We start from the raw sequence: 20729 nt of genomic DNA, 5'->3' as shown, positions 1-20729 counted from the left end.
AGCTGGATGCCAGACAGAGCAAGGCGGCTATCTCCACAAATTTGGACAGGTGGTCAACAGCAATCGGGATGTAGCAGTTGGGCCAGCCGCTGTCATCGGTATGGGGCCAACATGGTCGATTCCAACCGTGTGAAATAGCGGGTGGTGGAATGGGTGTGAGAATAGTGTGTGCGACCCAGTAGATCAAACATCCTGTAATCCGCTTGCGTCCATCGCTGGTATATTGGCAGTTGGCGACGTATAAGAGCGGACACTCTTACCAACTTTTGACCACCAAAAGCGCTCCTGTATAAATTTTTTTTTTTCAGCGTCGCTCGCTGACCTATGTGTCCGCCTTCGGGTGTGTCGTGGACGGCGTGAAGAATGTCAGACCTTAAAAAAAAGCAGGGTGTTCAACTTGTTTCTTGTTATTCCAGTGACAACGATGTATAGAGTCGCGTCGCGCATCACAAGTTTGCTGCTGACTTGCGCGTCCGCAAGTGAAGCTATACGATAGCCGACACATTAGCGTGTTCGCTTTGGGCTTCGCTGATATGTCCTGGAGTGGAATCAATATCCAGCCTTCCTTCGTCCCAAACGACCAGTTCGATCCGATACTTAATTGGCAAATTCTTTATTAATTGAGCGTGTATCTGCAGTGAATGTTCGGGTGATGGGGGTCACGTTAGAATAGAAGAAGGAGGAGAAGAAGACGAAAGCGAGGCCCCGGTGAGGCTCATTCGGCTCTCTCGCAAAATTTGAGGCAGCAACAGCAAAATTCACGCCTGCGGTCTCCCTCAAGGCAGGTCAGCAGTTACACACTTCCTCCGACAAAATCGTCTCGAGCGCGTCGGAAGCGCCCGCTCCACGATTGCTGCAAGTCTTCCATCGGGCCGCCTGCCCCACAGTCGTGCGAGTCTTCCACCCACCGGGCCGTGGTCCGCGGTGTTCTGTAGCTCTCTTCCGACTACGGTGCTCTACGCTGCCTCGAAGACCGCCATCCGAGCGAGAGACGTGTACGAGCCCCGCGGCCACACACATCGTGTAGCCGTTGGCAACTACAACAACAACACCACCAAAAAGAGTGTCGCTGCTGCTACGTCGCCCAGGCGAAAGACGCTGACGTCATGCCCCTCCCGCGCCGTGAAAAGACAGCGTACAACGACATCCGGCAGCCCGCTACCGATGAGGTGCCGCACATTCCGAGGCTGCCGCAGGGCCCGGTGTGCATCAAGCAGTCCGTCAAGAAGTACAGGGACCGCGTGATGCCCGATTGGTTCCAAAAGGTGAGCCTCTTCTCTCTTCCACGGCCGATTCTTGCGACCCGCGTCGAGCGACCGTCGCTGCAAATTTCCGCACGCTAACGTGATCGCCACGAAGCACAGGTCTTGTGAATGGAGGAAGCAGCCTTGAGAGCTGATGGGCGCTCCGCAAAAGTGCTGCCGGCAGTGTCCAATGATTGTCAGAAGGGTACAGGCTTGGGCTGGTTGGTAATCGATATATAAGCATAGCGCGGGAAGGGACGAACGACAAAGACTAGACAGGACAAGCGCTAACTCCAATGATTGTCCAATGATTGGCTGGTTGTTAATTGTCACCTTACGCGCGTCACTGCTGCGTGTTCTTTCGCCAGGCAATAGCAGCTGCAGCCTGTGGTCGCGGGATACAAGAATAGCCTGCCGGCTGCTGGCACAATGTCGATTTTTTAACATTATGCCGGCAAGCATATGCAATCACGTATTTGCTGCCTGCCAGTTAGAATGAAATCGCTGGAAACGTTTCATCAACGCTATTCTGCCGAGATGGCCGGCACGAAAGACTCATCTACAGTACCTTGAGGAAGGAAAATGGCTCTAGGAAGCAGCGACACGTAACAATTTTCAACTCTATCGCAAAGAACACAGAGGAAAGGCTTTTGGGAAATTGGCATTCACCACGTGGTATACGCATGCGGAAATTTCCAGCCCCTGAGCTCACGGAGGGCACGCGGGAAGTAGAGCGGACAGAAGGCGTCGGGCAATAAACTTGAAGCCTGAAAAGGTCGGCCCAGAACGTGATCATGTAGCGGATTCTTTTTTTTTTTTAAGTGTTTCCACCGGATCAGCACGGAAATACGCACCCGCATTAGTGTATACCGCGCGCCTCGCTGTCGCAGCGCGCTGGCATGCCCGCTGCTGGGTGACGTATGCAAAATGTCACCTGATGGGCGCAGCTTTGCGCTCGCTGCAGGCAACCTCCCGGTTTCGGTTTCGCGCGCTCTGATGGCCGAAATTTTATTATCGTGCCGCAGTTCCGCAGGTATAATCGCGTTTTCTTTTTCAGATCCGAAAGTTGATACGGCTTGTACGCGGATGAGCTCACTTCAATTTCCCAATTACGGGCCCGGAAGCCCGCTGAATCTAATATCTTTAACTAGTTAATTAATGGATGTGTTCTGATTGGCGACAAATTACCGCGTATCACCCGTCACCCCGCGATCAACACCGCTCACGCCATGTCTCAGAAGGAACCGTCCTTTTATTTCAGAACGGCTATTTTAATATATTAAAGTCCTCGTAGAAACACCGAGTATATACAGAATGAGGTCCCGTACTTGCAAACTGAATCAGCATACTGGCTCAAGGCAGCGACGTGCACGATGACAATAATTATTTAGACATAATAGCAGTGAGAACACATGAAACTTAATTATAAAATGGGAATACATGTTGTAACATACGAATTACCAAAACACGGCGAATGACTGATCATTGGTAGCAATGAAAAAAAACTTCAAAGAGTACAATTTTCAGTAGCCCAGAAAAATTAACCGACGATTACGACGCTCCCTATATAATGGGAAATTTGAGCGCAGCTGTATACGTGTTTTCATTTCGCGATATATTGGCTGGCGCGGGCGATTGTTCTCTTGCGGCACGTTGCATACGGAGCGAAGTGTGGCGCGACTGCCTCGCTCTGGAGATCGCGAGAGAGCCAGCGCGTGGATGACGCTCGGGCGCGATTCACAGCGGCCGCCGCCGACAGACCTCGATCCAGACGACGCGCGCTACTCTGGCGCCATCTCGCGCCCATCGTCACCGCACTACGCTTTTCTTCTCGCCCTTTAGCCACACACCCTCCTCCGCTTTTCGCCTCGTGTTTCCGCTGTACCCTTCTCCCCGCAGCTTTCAACCTTCTCTGTCCTCCACGTTTGCTTTTTCATCTTTTGCTGTGCTGGCTCGCTCGGTTACGCCGACGCTCGCCGCAGGAACGGGCGCTTAAGAACTGCGCTCTAAGAAACACCTGCGCAACGTACAGAAAAAGAAATTAAGACGGAACGAATTCAATCAATCAATCAATCATTTTATTTCCTTAAAGAAGGAGGAGTACAGGACTAAAAGCTTGAACAGCTTGACGAGGTCCCGACCCCTTGAGCGTACTACTTGAGCGTTGAGCGAGAATTGAGCGTACTACTCAAAAACAGAGAATACAATAGTATAGAAAGTTAATAAAATTGGTTTGAAGTTGCTGAACCAAATATTTTTAGTTCTTCTACATCAGAAGATTTCCTAATTTCGTCACGCCATTTAGTTCTCTGCCGTCTTCGACTGCGCTTAGCTTCTCTTGCACATATTCTGTAACTGTGACAGTTTTTGACATTCTGTGACAATTTAGGACGGTCCTTTGAAAAGTGGGACAGTTAGGGTACCCGCGGTCCATAACTTGATTTAGTTTTTTGTTCTTTCCCAAATGAAAATAATCTACCACCACTGCTCAATGTCTAGGTCACGGAGGAGGCTGACAAGTGCCAGAAGCTCAAGATGGGGCGGGCTCGCTACGCCAAGGACGACGGCGGCCCGTCGGCAGGACCCAAGGAAAAATCAAAGGACAGCGTACGTACACACCTTCGCTTTCACTGCGTGAGGCTGTAACAGAGCTTTGGCTGTGCAACCCATCGCCGTTTACGGAGTACCGGTCTACCGTACACGCGAACGACATTAGCAACAGTGGTAGGGACATCTTGTGCCGCTTTTTTCGACTGGAATGTGGTACACGTGTTCTTTCTTTTTGTTAAGTTGGTGTTTCCGCGAAATGAAAGAAGAAAATAGAAAGGCAGCATTTTAGCGATTATGTTGCTACATATATTTTCACCAGCAGGCAGAATGCGGGTGGTCACAGCAATAATAGCTAAACCAGCGAGCAGCGTTGTTACCGTTGAAGTAATGTTTTTTTGCCGCAAGTTAAAGCACACACAAAAGAAAGACACATAAGGACAACACGCCCGTGTTGTCCGTATGTGTATTCCTTTTGTGTGTGTTTTAACTTCCGGCAAAAAAAAAACATGTCTTTTAGCAAGCACCAACTAGGCCAGCAAGCAGTTCTGTTGCAACATATTTGTTGTTACCGCTGTCTACCGCACCGGTAGCCCGTTATTCCTGAAACGGGGATACATCTTGCGGACGAGCTAGAACGCTCCATTAGCTGTGCGGCAACGTGGGTTGTCGGACTCACGAACGCTTGAAGCTGTTTCCGTATTGTCTGGTATTGGTAGCTAGCATATCGTCTGGTGAATAAATTTGAAATGAACTGTGGAATTCCGAAACACAAGAGGTGTAAACGACTGCAGCGCTATTAGCGACATCTTATTTCTGACAGTTTTTGAAACACTAACGCCCGAGAAGTGTTACTGCGCTGCGTAAGTGTTCTCTCAGAAGAAGTCAACAGGGACAAAAAGAAGTACACCATGTGGCTAATTAACGCTGCCGACGACACCTTTGCATCAGCAGCCAGGAAGTACACAGTCGACGCAGTTACGGTTTTTTGTGCACATGGAGGAAGGAAAAAAAAAACTGAGCAGAGGCCCCACCCAGTTTACGCGCTAGGAGAAAAGTGTGGAGGAAGCCACGTGGTATTTTTCCCTGTAGCGGCCATGCTGTCGGAGCACAATGGTGGTTTCGTTTGGTATAAGTGCGTGCTAATGCGTGTGCTGCCCCGTAGGTCTCGTACCGCGGCAAAGGCGTCGTGTGTGCAGGTTTGCGTTAGTCTACGTGTTTTGTTCCGCTGTATTATCTCCCGGCTGTTGTTGTGGCCATGCGGTATACTGGAAGAAGTAAAACGCCTGAAACGAGCGCGCACGAAACGCCCTACACCACCTACATACCACGTCACGGACGAAAGACAATCTGGGAATATATTTGTCTTCTTCGGTGGATTCATGCTAATGTGTAATAACAGACTGAAACCGCTGTGCTTCAAAATATGCACGATAAACGCCTTGCAGGTCAGTGCACAACTCTGCAGTGTGAGCTGCTTTTGATTGCGGATGATGCATTAAAAGAACCATTGTAAGAATGGAGAGAAACGGCTGCTGTGAATAATTAAAGGACGAGCCCTCCTATACCGGCGTATATGTTATGTGTGTGCACGAAGGGCGCAGGGGAGTGAAGGTTGGCGGATGCGGTGCAAGAGTGAGAAGTCGCATCGATTGCGATATCGATTGCATATCGATTGCGATAAGAAATTAGCAGACGGCTATACGAAGTAAGGATATAGTAGTTTTATCGGCCGCTAGACTTGCAAACATTCGCTCAGGAACTAAATTAACAAGCATAGTGTCACGCCCGCACAAGCACACACGAACACACCTCACTCGATGACCGCGGAAAGTCGGTGTCAAAACGCTGGAGTGAGGAAGCGCAGCGGCAGCGAGCGAATTGACCTTCGTGCTGCCTCTCGCTTCACGCGAACTAAGCAGCGAAAATAGAGTGCACACGAAGCGATTAGCCTTCGGTGCACCTGCTCTGTACTCATCGCACATCGCTTTCAAGCTATAGGGTCCTGGCGGTCGCGCCATACGCAGCCGACGCCGGAGTAGAACGCCCCCACCCTCCCTCCCCTCCTCCCCGTGCCATGCGAGCGACAGAAGACGGCGCGCTTCCTCTCCGCTTTCCTCCCTTGCAGGCGCGAGGTTGAGCCACCATCGTCGGCTCACCATCGCACGCTTTCACTCGCACATACAGCATACGGCGCGCGGCGACGATGCCATCGACCTTGGACTTTATACAGAACATCACGGCGACGTTAGAAATGAGCCGGAAGCGTCCATATAATTGCTATCGTAATAATAAGGCCCGCCAGAATAACGAACGCCTGCGCGCACAATAAACGTCTGATGGTCGCACGTAGACCCGGTCAACGCGCCAGTCGCACACATGCGCGCGTACTGTTCGGCACCGCACGGAAGATACCACAGAACTTTGTTTCCGTGAAGCTTCACTTAGGTGCGTGAGATACCTGTTCAGTGTACAGGCATACTACAGTGAGTCAGTGTATTCGCCTAACGACGTTCTCTTCTGCTGGCCTCTTTGTCGGCGCGCCGTGGCTCCATATCTCCGCGGCCGCCCGAAACTTGTCCAATAAAGCAAAACGATTCCTAGAAAGCCACGACCAGCATGCATGTTTGTTCTCATAAACTGCAGATGGGCTAGCCATACGTCGTGATGTGCGTAGTGTGTGCTGCTGGTCATCGCCTGTGCATTCTTGCAGTGCAGCGAGAATGCGCAGATTTATTTTCATAAAACCCGGAAAATGTAGCGGAGTACCGGCCTCGCAGTCTAATTTGCGGAGTTCATTACGAACTCATTTCAACGCTATATCTCCATACTCGGACGAATTGACCGGGGCAACGGTATCGCGATGGCATACAACGCGAGATCCGTCAATCGGATCACTACTGCGCTTGCGCCTCCAGGCCGCCTTGCGCACCGAAGGCGATAAACCTGCCCCGACGAGATGGCGGAGCGACGTCAACTTCGGCGTCGCTGAGCTTCGCAAAGAGTGACGTGAGGGCCACTCCTCAGTCTTTCCTCCCTCCGTGCTTGTGCGGTAGTTGACGTTAGCGTCAGGAGGTGGCGCCACCTGCATTGCAGCCTTCGTCTGTCTCTGTCTCTACTCTCTCCCGACAAGTGAAGTTTGTTTTGTTTGTAGGCTTCCTGCGGAGCCGACATTATTTTACTCATCTCTCAAGGACCGCTGTCTTAGATGTCGTAAGTCAAGAAGTGTCGTCGTTGTGGTGTCGTCACGTCGCAGTCGTCGTAGTTATCGTTGCCGCGCCTTCGTCGTTAGTCATTGTGCTTTTTGTGGGGTAAAGGACTTGCGTCGTCGTATTCAATATGAGAGTTCTGAAAGAACGCTATATCACTACAAACCTGGCAGTGTTGCCAATTTAGGGCTCTTTAATAGGGAGTTTTAGAAATAGGAATTTCAAGGTTGCGAGGCGTTGCAGTCCGTAGTGTGCAAAATGAATGGAAATTAGAGAGTACAAAGAATGAAAGCGGTGTGGGTTCTGCGCGCGTGCTTGAATTGTCGCTAACGGTGTATTTTTGGGACACGCTAAGCCATTTGCGTTCGCTATTTGGAAAACTTCGTTAGAGCTGTGGTTACGTGCTTCAATAAATTTTCCTATAATGTACTTTAACAAAATTTCGCATTCGGTAGTTTTGGACTAGAGGCTTCTCAAAGGGACATTGAAACCAAACATTATATCAAGCTAGACTGATACGGCGTCCAAGATCCTCCAAACTCTCTAATAGGGAGTTCTATAAAACATTGGTTATGGCATATTTGTAGAAGTCCCTTTAACAGTATTTCAGAAAGCTTGTAAAACTCCCCATTAGGCAGTTTTGGAGACGGCCCAGCCAACAAGGAGTTCTAAAAGTTACCAAACACTTCCCAATAGGGATGAAGTCGCTTAGCACGTGCTTGTGGGCGATTTGGTTATACATGATTACAACGAAGGCGCCAAATAAAACAACGGACGAAGGAAGGAGACACGAGGCAACCACGTAGGCGCATCTACGTAGGCGCATCTCGTGTCTCCTTCCTTCGTCCGTTGTTTTATTTGGCGCCTTCGTTGTAATCCCAATTGGGAGTTTCCGAACATAGCGCACCTAAGCGCTTTCGAAAACTTTCCGCTAGGGAATTTAGAATAGTGGACGCAAAAACGCACGGCCGGTGAAACTCCCTTACTTTGGACTCCTTTTTCTAAAGCGCCCTAAAAACGTCACCATCGGGACGGCTGCCTCGGAGGTCGCTAGCGGTGCCCTTCTGTGCCGGCAGTGTCTGGGCCCGGGAGCGGCGGGAAGCCCCTACCGGGGCCCGCTGCTTAGCTGCTACTACCGACAGTACGCGCGTGACTCAGGCGTGTGCCAGTCTTTTGTGCCGCTGCTGCACACCATGCGGCTCAGCGAGGCGCTCAGGGCGCCCCAGCTGAGCCCCGTGCAACAGCGGAGCAGGCGCCCTCTCCCGCGCGCCGCTTGCGCTATCAGGTAACGGATACCCTATAGCGACGTGTAGTGCTTCACTGAAATGCTTTATTTGTATCTCGATAAACCGGGTTGTATTAAAACCCCTTAAACTTCGTAAAGTAGCGACACTCTCCTCCTCCGCCTGCACTCCTCCTCGTTTCTCCTCTCTTTCACGCTCCCTCCTCGACCGTGGCGCCACCTACACTGCTCGAGCGTAGCAACGGCGCCAACATGCGCTCCCCGTCACTCCGTAGACGCTTCTCCGGTAAAAATGGCGCTGAAGCAAGCCGCGAGGGCTCACGTGATGCTATTAGGCTAATAGCGGCGCGGCGGCGGCCTCGGCCATAGCGCGCGAGGAGGAGGCGGCATTCTTCAAAGCGTGGCACTACTTTCCGATGTTTAAGGGAATTTAGGTTATATGTCCCGAAAGCCTGTGGTCCCTGCGAGAGGCGTCGGAGCTAATGGCTCCGGGTTGTTTCTACCACAAAGAGCTCATTAATGGGGCTATGAAAGCCGACATCAGGCCGAATCTAGATCGGCATTATAGGTCGGTACTTAAAACTCATGCTCAATCACCAATCTTTTCACAGGCTATGCACTTGCTCACACTCAAGTGCATTGACACTCGTCAACTCACTCACGTTTCAGTACTCACGCTCACTCATATATAGACACTCACCCATGCTCGTATAGTCACCTCCTCCTCACTTACCGGGACCCACTCACGTTCGTACTATTGTCAACTCAGCCTCACCGGCACTCTCTCACATACTCACGTGAACTCACGCTCGCTGAGAGTCGCTCGCGTTCACGCTCAAGTCCAGTCAATATCACCGTCATTGACTTTCGTTTGTACGCGCGCTGACCGGAACTCGCTGCTGTTCGTGCTCAGGTCCACTCACACCCTTCGTCACTCGCTAACCATGTATCTCAAGCCTGTGAAATCAATGTATAGCAAGTGTGAGTCAGTGCACTCTTGAGTGAGCGTGCCGACCTATGGGTTCATCGGCTGAACTTATGGCGTTGCAACGCATGCAGTCAAGGCCGTCACATTTACCGAGCGCTTCGCCTGTAGTCGCCGGACCTCTGTAGCTTTCTAGAGTGCAGCCTTGTAGTCGCCCGTTCCCGCGGCGAACGTCGGCGTTCCAGGCGTAACCGAACGAACGAGCACAACGAAAGATGAGAGCGAACGCGGCGTGCTGCGGTAGATGAAAACCACGGCGAGAGAGGAGATAAGCGGAGAGGAGGAAAGCGGAGAGGAGGTTGCAACGGAACGATCAGGCGGAAAGCGAAGGAGGGCTTGGCGAAAGCGTGCGAACAAAACCGTAGTGCGGCGACGGTGGCTACGAGATGGCGCCAGAGTAGCGCGCGTCGTCTGGTAGGTTTGTCGGATGCGGCTTCTGTGAATCGCGCCCACGCGTCACCCACGCGATGGCCCCGCACGCACTGGCTCTCGCGAAATGAAAACATGTATAGAGCTGCGCTCAAATTTCGCATTAGGGTGTATCGTAATCGTCGGCGAATTTTCCACATCCGTGCTCCCTGCGTCAGGTGCAGTAAGTTACAAGTGTAACGTGTATAACGTATATATATATATATATATATATATATATATATATATATATATATATATATATATATAACGTTTCAGTGCGTGCAGCGATGTGCCTCATTAACGCTCCTGGGTACGGCCCTGGAATAGCGAGCCCACACGTGGGTCAACAGATGCGCCGCCTGTCGTGCATGCGAAAAGAAGGCACCGCGCTTCAGTAATGCTTCTCGATGATAACGCTTGTAAAGTTGCTTTAAAAACGCACATTCAGTACATTGCATTCGAGCAGCAAAAACTTCATTCCGTGTGCTAACGAAATGTTTCTAAGAAATCGCCGTTGAGTGCTATCGAAGCGCGCTGACAACTTCGGTCCAATGGTGGCGCAGCCGTACATTAAACCGGAGTCATCAAAAAGGAGGTGAGAGAAACAAAGACGGTAAATTTGATTCAAAGCACGGAAGCAAGAAATGGCCGTGGAGTTTTACAAAGACGGCAAAGAAGAAATCGGCAAGCGAAATTTGTGCGTTAGCGCAAGAACAGCGCCTTGCCTCATGTCGCCCGAGCTGGCTGACTGGGAACAGAAACATATAGAGAGGGAAATATTCACAATAGGGTGAGAGGTCTGCTTTCTGAGAGGGAGAGAGAGAGAAAATAAGAAAAATCTGGATATGCTTCGGAACATCGTAATGGAGTGCCACGATAATTCAGCCAGCCTGAACAGTAGGGTACGTCCGCCTTCGAGTTACGCACGGATTCAACCCTGAAGGGAGCGTCAAAGGGCGAGAGACATTTAGTGCAATTGGTAAAAAAAAGGAAAGAAAAACGGGTGAATCAATTTCGTGGTGAATGTCGACGTTAATGCACTGAGCATTGAAGCAATGCAGCGACACAGCATATTGCTACCACCGAAACGCATTGTGTATGAGGCAGGCGTGTATGCAGCCAGGTTCCTGTTCACTGAACACACTGCGCCATCTAGCAGTGCCGCCGCAAAATCCGCGCGTGGCACTTGTTTGAATTTATATTAATACAAGATTGTCCCAACATATATGTCGCTGGTTCTCTTCCGCCCAGCACCAAAGAAATTTTAAGTGACTTTTTTGTCGCTGATGAGCGGCACATACTCAGTGACCCAAGTTGGCGTCAAACAGGATCATTTCCATTCATTCATTAATACCCTCAAGAGCCGAGGGCATTACAGACGGGAGTGGTAGTACAGAAATAAACAATTGAAACTCCTGGTTGTACAATATTACCTAATTATTCACAACTAATGATGTCTTGCATGAAGTTCTTGGTTGTACGTGAAAATTCCTGGTTATACATTGTTAGCTTATGATTCATGAAAAACGAACAATGTCTTTGTTCACGAATAGAATGAAAAATGGTTCATTGAAGAATGGTGCGTACCAAACGGTCCAAGTTGGAGTGAAAGAGATTCATTGTAGAGTGGCAGATACCCAGTGACCCAACTTGGTCCAACAGTTGGTTTCAAACCTTTTCGCTCAGCACAGCAGCTCCGGTTCTGTGCCCATTAGACCATGAACCACTCAGTGACCCAGTGACTAAGCGCGTTAAAAACAGGGAAGAGAGGAGGGCAGGATCGTCACTGGAATTGGTAATTTTGCAAGGTCAAGTAGAGGTAGGCAGCACGCTATAGACTGCAATTAGATGCGTAGTAGAACCGGATTTGACCATGCAGGCTCACCACCCCGTTTCAGAAGGAATGCCATTATAGCGATCATCATTGCCATTCATTGAAAAGGAAGTGGCGTGTGAAGAAACCTTCTATAATACAAGTCAAGTCATCACCAACAGTTTAGCTCAAGACAACGGTCGCGGGTTCGACTCGTGGCTGTTCGGCTGCATTCTGATAAGGATTACGGTTTACGGAATGCCGGAGACGTAAACGTGAACGGACGAGTTATAGGCGCCATCTCGGATAAATAATGAAAACACAGCTTTAATGCAGCGAACAAGAGCATGCTTAACTGTTGCTGTGAAGCGCCGGCAGTCACATAATTGTCAAAATGTGGTCCTTTTTCTTTTTGTTATCCTTCAAAGGACAACCTTGTAACATAAGAACGCTTCCAACGCGATGTAGTTGTACAAAACGTCACGAGGTATCGCTTCCGCCGTTTTTCCTGCAGCAGCGGCATCTACGGTAAAATCGCAAATCAGGCAGTGTAGGATGACATGGGTTGGGCCTCGTTTGAAGTCGGAGAAGCGCAGATCAAAATTAGTTTTGAATAAAGGCTCAGGAACATGGATCAAAATTAATGGGCGACTAAAGCGCATAAGTATCTGTACCTGAAAAGCATGGACACAGAATGGAGGAAGAGGTCAAGAAAGTTGGCAGCCAAGTACAGGGTAATTGAAAGCGTAAATATAGACAACCAGGAATCGTCAGAAAGTGAGAGAAACGGAGACAGTGAATTAGATGCAAAGAATGGAAACAAAAAACGACCGCGGAGGTTTATAAAGATGAGAAGAGAGAAATAAGAAGGGAAAGAGAGAAAGAAGGGATAACACAAAGTGCAGTGCCTTGCTATTTGGGTCTCGAACTGGTTGCCTAAGGGCAAGAACATACCGTAACAAATATTCGCAACAAGGTGAGGCATGTGAATATGCAGCAAAAATCTGCAGACCACTCAACATATACCCTAATGGAATGCGAAGGGATTCACTCAGTGAGACCTGTAGGTAACGCATACCTTCCAAAAGCGCTTGGATTTAAATTGGATGGAAGCATCAACCGGTCAGCAGTTGAGATAAGCAAAAGACGTTTAGAGTACTCGCGTAAAAAATACAAGGAAGATCCGTTATAGTAGGGTGCGATACAAGGTAGATAGGGAAGCTTTGAGAAAAACAAGGCTATGCATGAAGACGTACACAAGAATGCTAGAATGAAAAACATGTGTAACATACGTTATTAAATCAAGCAAGCTAGGTGACTATTGTCACCGCCCGTTTCAGAGGGGATGATAATGAATCGTCATTATCATCTGCCGCACCCATAATCGGTAACCCGGTATTGCGTGAAGGGTAATACATTATACGGACAAGCCTAGAAACTCTCAAATGTTGCTCTGGGACATTAAACCCCGCGAGTCAATCAATCCCATGGTTCATATGACTGCGCAGCATGCCCCTGAATGAGAGAGTCGAAACTGTCGATTCCGAGTAATTAGGAAAACTTGCGTATTGTGACGTCGAATCCAAGTTACTTTTTTGGCCCTGACCCAAGCTCTGCTGCTTGAAGTGCCTAATTTGGCCAGCTATCATGCAACGGAGAAAGAATTGTTCTTCATAGAGTTGTAACTTCCGAGAGACTGACAGTCAGTCCCTTAGGCCAGCGTACAAACATTTCGTCCATCAGGAGTTAGTCCCCATAGCGTCTCACCCCCCCCCCCCCCCTCCCTAAATGACGAATCGTTATGTTTTACAGTTTAGTTATAGTCCACCAAATGTCTATCGAAAAAAGAAAACGCGCCCCATATTAAGTAATTCGATATCAACATATGGAGGCCCCATATAACAACCTATCATATGAAGGCATGTCTTATATTATTTATGGATCATACGGGTTTTAATGGAATCCCCATATGAGGCTCACATGAAGATCACAAGGGACATTCCCCATATCATACATGGAAACATACGGGTTTTCACACGGGACCCCCATATTGTCATATGCCATTATTGGACACGGGACAAATTGGTTTTCTCCATATGGATGGGCTAATCTCTCGTCCCATATTTTAGCAATTTTTCCTCTTACAAGCCGTCTATGTGTGCGTGCCTCGTGTGCGTGTCTGAGAGTGTGCGTTTTTGCAAAGCCAACCGTGTGCTACAGATATGCCGCACACTTTTCGATGCAGGTAAAATCCGATAGCCAAGACGAATCGTTGCCAGCACCAAAGGCAAGAAAATCGTCGAGAAGCAGAGGCAAACCGAAGGCTGACAAAGTGGCGATGGAGAACGAGGTGGAAGAAAGCAAGTGAATCTATAAAGTGCTTGCCGGGGCCCCGAGAGCTTGCTCTGACTGTCGTCACATTAATTAATTGATTCGTTAGTTAGTTACTTAGTTGGTTAGTTAGTTGATTCATTCATCACAATGCCATCGTTAGTGTCTCGCTGAAAGTCGGCACCTCGCTTCTGCATGGCGCTAATGTCAGAAAGCGATGTTTCGAGTTAATTTATTTCGCCAATTATCGAAACTTTTCGCACAGTGAATTGTAAATAGGGGTTTTCCAAATGCACTGAACTTTTTCACAGCGTCGATAACTGTTAACTGAAACGTATGCTGAGCACGTGTTATTCGAAACCTGTGAAGAGCTCACGACTTCTGCTACATGAAGATGACTTCATTACTCGTCACGTTTCTGTTGTGCAATGGAGCTGTACACCGAACGGCGAATGATCACAAAGTTGATTAGTGAAAATTAGTTAACTTGACACTGCGAGTTCAAGTAATACGACTGATGGGACAGAATATCGTTGGCTGCCACGGTAGATTTCTAACGATTCTGCCTTCTATATTAGAACCACCGGTGACACGGTGCAATCGACCGCATGCTGGTAATTATTGGGACCATAGGTAGCATTTTGAAGAGATCTTGTATGTAATATGCGTCATAATGACAATAAACGATTCCTTTTATTCGGTTTCCAGGGATGACTCGATCACTATACTGCAGCGCATATACACTGTAAAGTAATTTACACCCTTAAAAGTGAAAAGGGTGTAAATATGTCTATAACTCACACCCTTATAGGGTGTGATTTATGTAACCGACACCCCAAGGATGTCGGTTATATAATTTACACCATTTCTCACTTTTAAGGGTGTAAATTATTTCACAGTGTACTCACCAATGCTGCTTAGACGACTGTGTCTGTGTAGCTGCTAATGCACCTTCCTATACATATGTCTAAGTGAATTTTCATCTGGCGCCTACGACTCGTATGTTAGTTCCGTTACAGAAATGAATGTATCAACAGTCCCTGAACTATACTTAATTCAAACGAGTTGCTGTTGAACATTTCACAAGAAAAAAAGCGATTGACAATATAGCGTTGGCTAACTGTTGCGTAGTTATTGTGTGCAAGCATGCACACGCGCACGTACTATATGTATATTACATACTTTAATCGAAACGGAGGCTGCTTTTCCTCAAACTTCGTCCGTTCAACAAGGCAGCGCGTGCTGGAAACGCTGCATGCCGTTCACTCAGAAATGACTCCTTCCAAAAGAAAAGGAACACGGATGCCAAGGGCCACCACTGTTTTACAAGCGCTGTTTAGAGGCGGTCACATGAGGCTAATGTAATTCCAGCCGCCTTGTTTCAGTTCCGTGCATCCATCGCATTTGTATGCCGCAGCATCGATGCGACGGTCCGCGGGGGCGCGCCGGGATCATCGATTCTCGGTTGTAGCCAGCGGACGCTTCACTTTCCGGTCTCGTATGCAGGTTCTCTTTTGTGTCTTTTACCTCTGCGGCACGAAATCTAGAAGTACGCTCTCGCTTAAATCGGGTCGACGGCCCGCCATGAGTCAAAACAGTGGAAACGGTTGCCAGGCGACCGGGTCCTGTGTGCGTGTTCGCAGTCGTGTCGCACCGGCAAAATGTGCGGCAACGCGCTTGTGCGCCGCGCGCTTTTTCGCGGCAGCTCACGTCTGCGTCAAATTGATCGCTTCGGCCGAGCGCTGCTGTAAGCCCCATCTCTTCTTGGCCGGGCGCTTCGGATGCCCAGGACATACACGCGCTTCTTTTTCCTTGGCATTCACGTAGCGCCGCTGGCGTCGGTTTGGGCGTCCATCAAAACCTGTCCATCACTCTATTCCGTGCGGCGTCCTAATTTGATCGCTCCCTCTACAGTACGGCCGTGCTGCTGGATCGACACACGACCCAGAGGCAACGTCTGCTCTTCTGCAACTTCGTCGCGTTCGTCTGCTAACTGCCGCCTGTTCGCGCTGTTGTCGGAAGCAGAATAACAAAACAAGGACAAAAAAACTGTGACTGCTTTCCTGGCTGCGGATTTGAGTTGGACGACGCCACGGACTGTGACCAATGGGCGGCGCGAACCGGTCGCCCCTTTTGCGACGCGTCGCCCCACAGCCGCGTGACGTCACGAATTTCTCTCTCCGAAACCGGGCCAATCGTGACTCTCGACACTGGCGCCGCTCCACGGCTCGCAGCGTGAGCGCCGCCGGCCGTGTGCGGCACGTGGGAGTAGGGGTACTTGTATTGCGCGCGGCACGCGAAGCGTGCGCCGCGCGTCATTGGAGATTTTGGTTTCGAATGCGCAGTACGTGATGGTGTTACAGGAAGCCGGTCGGCCGCTGCCGCCGGACTTGAGTTTCGCTACAAGCACCTTTCCGGTATCTGTGCAATCCCGTCGTTGTCGGCAGCAGCAGTAGCAGGTGTGGGCGGTCCCGTGCCAGGCTAATCAACGTATCGGCCAGGTACTGTTTCGCTAGCCGGAGCGGTTTCGTCTGTCCCGAGTTTTCCTCCCGTCTTCTGCCGGTGTCTTCCCGCCACTGTCGTCTGCTAAGTTGCACCGCAGTGGACGTCGCCAGTCTCCGTCGAGAGGAAGGAGCAACACACTTTGGCCGCTGCCTCTTCGCAAACAGGTAAGCGATGCGTGTAGCGGATGAAAAGGTGATCGTTGCCCGATAGGCCGCCTTCTCAGCACTCGCCCCTCGTCCTCTAATTCCGATGCGGCACACATCGTGTTACGCGTTCATTAAGCCGGCGGCGCGCATCAGCCGACGCGAAGTCAGCTGCCGCCGCGCGCTATCTCATGTATTATGCGCGCCGTCTGTTACGAGGCGAAAGCTGGGAACTTCGTGGAGGGAAAAACAGTGGGCGACGTAAATTAAACAAGAGACAACAAAGAAATGGCCGATAAAGCGAGTAAAATTGCCCGGATGTCCGGCCGACCGCCTCCCTCCACGCCACCTGGTTTTTGGAGCGCCATGCCGAGAGTTGTCTGTTCGGGGGCCCCTTCCGAGCAGTTTGTGCTTGCTTGTTGCCGGCGTGTGAGCAAGCGGCATGGCGACAGTGGCACAAACAGCGCGCGCGTAGCAGACGAACAACTGCCCCGATGCAGACGACAGAGCGCGTATAGCAGACGAACAACAGCTTTGCTTTGCTGCATGCAGCAGACGTTTCGCATCAGTGCCGCCTTTGGCGGTTGAGAGAGCGGCTTTTGTTTCTCTTTGATTTTCTTTTGTCATTCGCGCCCGTCTCCTGTGGGAGAGGGTGTGTCGCTTAACGCGGCGACGTCGCTGTGACCGTGCGTTAGCGGAAGCGCGTACAAAGCGGAGTTGCGCTCTAAGCCGTGACGGGGCGAGATAATGTGGACACCGCCGAAGAGAACGCAGGTAACACACTTCTGCCGCCGCTGCCAAGGGAGGAGGGAGGGGGGGGGTCGGCAGTCATGAAAGCGTAATGGATGTGTCAGCGACCCCGTCGTATACCCGGCCATTACAGGGTACGCGTCGACATTGGCTCCGTAATATGTGCACCTCTCCCCTCTTTCTCTCTCGTCGTGTCGTATCGTTCGCCGAAGCTCGCTTACCTGCGCGACTTCGAATGTAGTCACAAACCTCAGGCCGTTGATTGTTCTTCGGAATGCTCTTGTTTCGCCGACCTAACCTTAACGTTGTAATACGTGCAAGTCTAGATAGTAAAACTTAAGATGGATTCGTACTGCTCAATTTGAACTCGAGATTGCAATCGGACAGGTATGGCGGACATGGATGCTTCCACAGGAATAATTAATATAGCTTCGACGAGCCCAACAGGCAATGGCAGCCCGCTCTTATGATTGATGCGGCTTTTAATACAAACTTCCGTGCACCTTGAATGCATGCGTATACCTTGCACACGACTTCATGATTGACGTAAAGTGAGGTACGATATCGAAACGCAGTGTCGAATACTGCACGTGATCAGGCACACCTACCAGCGCCTTCAGCAAAGCTCGTGCGGTTGATTTTCTGGAGTCAACAAATATGTACAAAAAACGCGCGCTCTTTTGCGGCCATGCATGCATGCGACGAGTGGCGGCGGTGCGACTCTTCAAAGCCAGTGCTCGCAAGCACACCCTTATTAACCGGTTTTTTTTTTTTTCCTTTTTTTTCTTTGCTTCATAATGCTAACCTCTCTCCCGCCGCTTCACTCTCCGATTGCGGGGCCGTTCTGATTTTTTTTTTTTTCTTTTTGTACTTGCTCATTGTGCCGACGCCGGCAGCTAGCGAGTCTTGGAGGAAAGAAAAGGCGTTCTACGGCCGTCTGCAATCAAATTCGCATCAGCGGACTGACTCGTGAACGAGTAGTTTCGTTTCATCCTCTCAGGCCTGGCCTCCTTTCCCGCCATTTCTGTGTTTTTCTCTTCTACTTACTCCTTCCTACTTGTCTTTTTCTTTCTTTCTTCAAAAACGTCCCGTATCCGCGTGATTCCCAGTGCGAATCATTATATTTTTCTTGTCGTCTGCATCATCACGACGCTGACGTTTTTCTTTTTTCGTCTGCTAGTTCTGTTTTCCTGGCTCGCAGCGCTGTCTGCTCCTTGCTGGTCGTCTGCTTCCTTCCCTCCGTTGCAGCGCGTTTTTCTCCATATCACCGTATTGCGGCTTGCTGGTTCCATTTGGCTCCACTTTGGCGCCTTTTATTTGGCTGTATATACTCGTGGAGTTTGCCGCTGCATTCTCTTCGCAGACGCGTTGCATTTTGGATTTTGCGGAATGCCGGCCTTTATAAGAGCCTGCTTTCTCGGTTCTATATTCCCCCTCCTTACCCTTTTTTCTCCTCCTTATTTTTTTTAAATGTTGTTTCTTTTGCTTTCGTCTTCCGTAAGCGTAATTTTCTCCTATCCGGTTGAGAGTCGCTCGATGGAGCCGGCTGAGGCGTTTACGCATACCATGCTGGGCGTAATAACAATCGAGTGTGCGTATCGTGACGTGGCCGCGGAACCATGCGCTCAAGAGGGTGGAAGGCTGAGGGGGAAGTAGCAGGTCGCTGGCGCCTGAGGCCGGTTGTTGGAGCAACGACGGGAAAGTATACCTGCGGCGGCGAGCGAACCAGGCAAAAGAAACAAAACAAACGAAAAACAAAAAAAGAGCGGCGGCGCTAGGCACGCTCGCCCCCTTCCCTCCCCCCTACAACAATGGCGGCCCTCATCAAAAGCAGACGAACCAGTCAAACAGAACGGAACGTCGCTCTTGACGCCCGCTAGCTCGCTGCAGGTAGTCGCGTTTTTCCCCCCGCAGTTTTTGCTTCCTCGTTGTTCGGCGTTTCATTCCTTCACTTTTATTTCTCTCGAATACTCTCGTCCTTGCTCGACGTGCGTTACGTTGTGCCTGTTTCGATGTAGCGCAAACGTTACCTGCATTTTTTTTACTTTTATTTTCTCTCTTCGCGAAGTACGCGCATGTGTGAACAACCGCGCGTCCGTCCGTCGTCCGATTGTTCCACGCGCATCACCGTCTCGCGCCTTCATTCCCGCGCTCTGCAGGAGCTGGAGCAATAGCAGCAGGCCAAAGTGTCGTTTCGTATGTTACAATTTGAACAGACGACAGAATCGCACCAGACGGGCGGCACAAACGGACGACGCGAAAGGTGTACGCAAGCCCCGCGTTTGAGGTCCGTCAAACGGTCCGACAGAGGGCGCCGCGGGGCACTTCACGAAGGACGATGACGTCATCGCGTTGCGTCACGACGAGCTGCCACCTTTCGGCAGGAGGGCGTGGTTGACGTTTGGAACGCTATAGTTTTATGCCTACTTGGCTGGGGCGCGCGTGTTCTTTTTCTTTCTTTCTTTCTATTTGTTCCGTGTGTTGTTTTTCGAAATTGCCCTTGTACCGCAGCAAGCTTGCTCGCTCGCATCGCCCCCCTTTACTGCTATACGCGCGGTGGTTCAACCGCCTTTCTGGGGTTGCTGTTACACGGCGGCGAACCACTCGTCGCCCGTGTCTTTATTTATTTTTTTCTTCGTAGTTTATGGCGCGTTCGCGCGCGTACGTCAGGTTCCGCCGCACTTCCTTCTTTCAGCGTTGTTTTCTGCGTTCTCCCCCCTCCCCACCCCCACACCCCTCGTCTCTGTCTTGTGCGTGCGTGCGTACCCTGCGGCCAGAGCGCGCGCGGTCGGCTTTTTCACCTGGCTTCTCGCTTCGGAGTCGCTGCGTGTGTTTTTTTGCCCTCTCCGTTGTACTGTGCTGACTTATCGGTCCGGAGAACCGAACCGAACAGATCGGCCGCGGCGGCCCGAGGCAAACAGCTTCCGTTCCTCCTTCTTTCTTTTTTTTCCTTCTTTTTTTTTTTTTTTGTTTTGTTTTGCCCCTGAATGCAGGCCCGCACGGTGCGCTGTCCCGTGGGGTTCCGTCCGGAGGAAAACGCTGTATACCTTGTCGGCCGGTTTTTTTTCTCGTGTGATTCTCGGGGCTTCGTGTGTATAACTTCGCTGCGGGCTGAGCAGCGCGCAGTTGCGTCAGCGAGCACGACACCCGAGAGCGGTGGTGGTGGCGCGCCTCGGGACGTTTCGGCAAGGGAGAGCAGGAGAGGTGACGGAAGCAAGAGGGAGGGAGAGAGAACCTCCGAGCGAACGCTGATGACCGCTCCGTGTGAGCACTCCGCGGTGGTCGAGTGAAAGCAATGAGAAAAACAAGAAAAAGAAAAGGGGGTGGGGGGAACGGGGCAGCGGACTCGGGTGGGAACGACGCCGAAGAGTTGCACATTGCAGAGCCAGAGCTGATGAACTGTGCGCAGTATTGTGGAGCTTATGCGGTAGCTTGCGTGTTGACAGAATCATCTGGTCGATCGCGGTCCAGGTTTTTTTCTTTCTTTTTATCCACGCCGGTAGCTGTCACGGGTGTGCCCTTGGCTATAACTTGCGTGAGTCCGCGGT

The 20729-nt window shown here is 50.4% G+C and overlaps 1 protein-coding gene and 1 long non-coding RNA gene across 2 annotated transcripts in view; both read left to right on the top strand.

Annotated features, from left to right (window-relative positions):
* The first annotated feature begins 645 nt into the window (after window positions 1–645).
* Window positions 646–14478, top strand: LOC126527541 (uncharacterized). Its single transcript, XM_055068383.2, has 4 exons — window positions 646–1265; window positions 3744–3851; window positions 8008–8285; window positions 13698–14478. The coding sequence occupies exons 1-4, from the start codon at window positions 1107–1109 to the stop codon at window positions 13699–13701; spliced, it is 549 nt and encodes a 182-aa protein (XP_054924358.1). The 5' UTR covers window positions 646–1106; the 3' UTR covers window positions 13702–14478.
* A 1593-nt stretch (window positions 14479–16071) lies between these two features.
* The window catches only part of LOC126527300 (uncharacterized), a 94487-nt gene continuing 89829 nt past the window's right edge, over window positions 16072–20729 (top strand). Inside the window, exon 1 of the long non-coding RNA XR_007598759.3 lies at window positions 16072–16452. This is a non-coding gene — a long non-coding RNA (uncharacterized lncRNA). The remainder of the gene's footprint in view (window positions 16453–20729) is intronic.

Source organism: Dermacentor andersoni, chromosome 9 (assembly GCF_023375885.2).
Source record: "Dermacentor andersoni chromosome 9, qqDerAnde1_hic_scaffold, whole genome shotgun sequence".
In the NCBI taxonomy this organism is placed as follows: Eukaryota; Metazoa; Arthropoda; class Arachnida; order Ixodida; family Ixodidae; genus Dermacentor; species Dermacentor andersoni.
This window is presented reverse-complemented; position numbering and strand designations above follow the sequence as displayed.

What these genes read in the sequence shown, in the direction of transcription:
- LOC126527541 (XM_055068383.2), top strand. Translation starts at nt 1,107, where the DNA reads ATGCCCCTCCCGCGCCGTGAAAAGACAGCGTACAACGACATCCGGCAG. An exon ending in TGCCCGATTGGTTCCAAAAG is followed by an intron (nt 1,266 to 3,743) that starts GTGAGCCTCTTC and finishes CTCAATGTCTAG; the next exon opens with GTCACGGAGGAGGCTGACAA. An exon ending in AGGAAAAATCAAAGGACAGC is followed by an intron (nt 3,852 to 8,007) that starts GTACGTACACAC and finishes CTTTTTCTAAAG; the next exon opens with CGCCCTAAAAACGTCACCAT.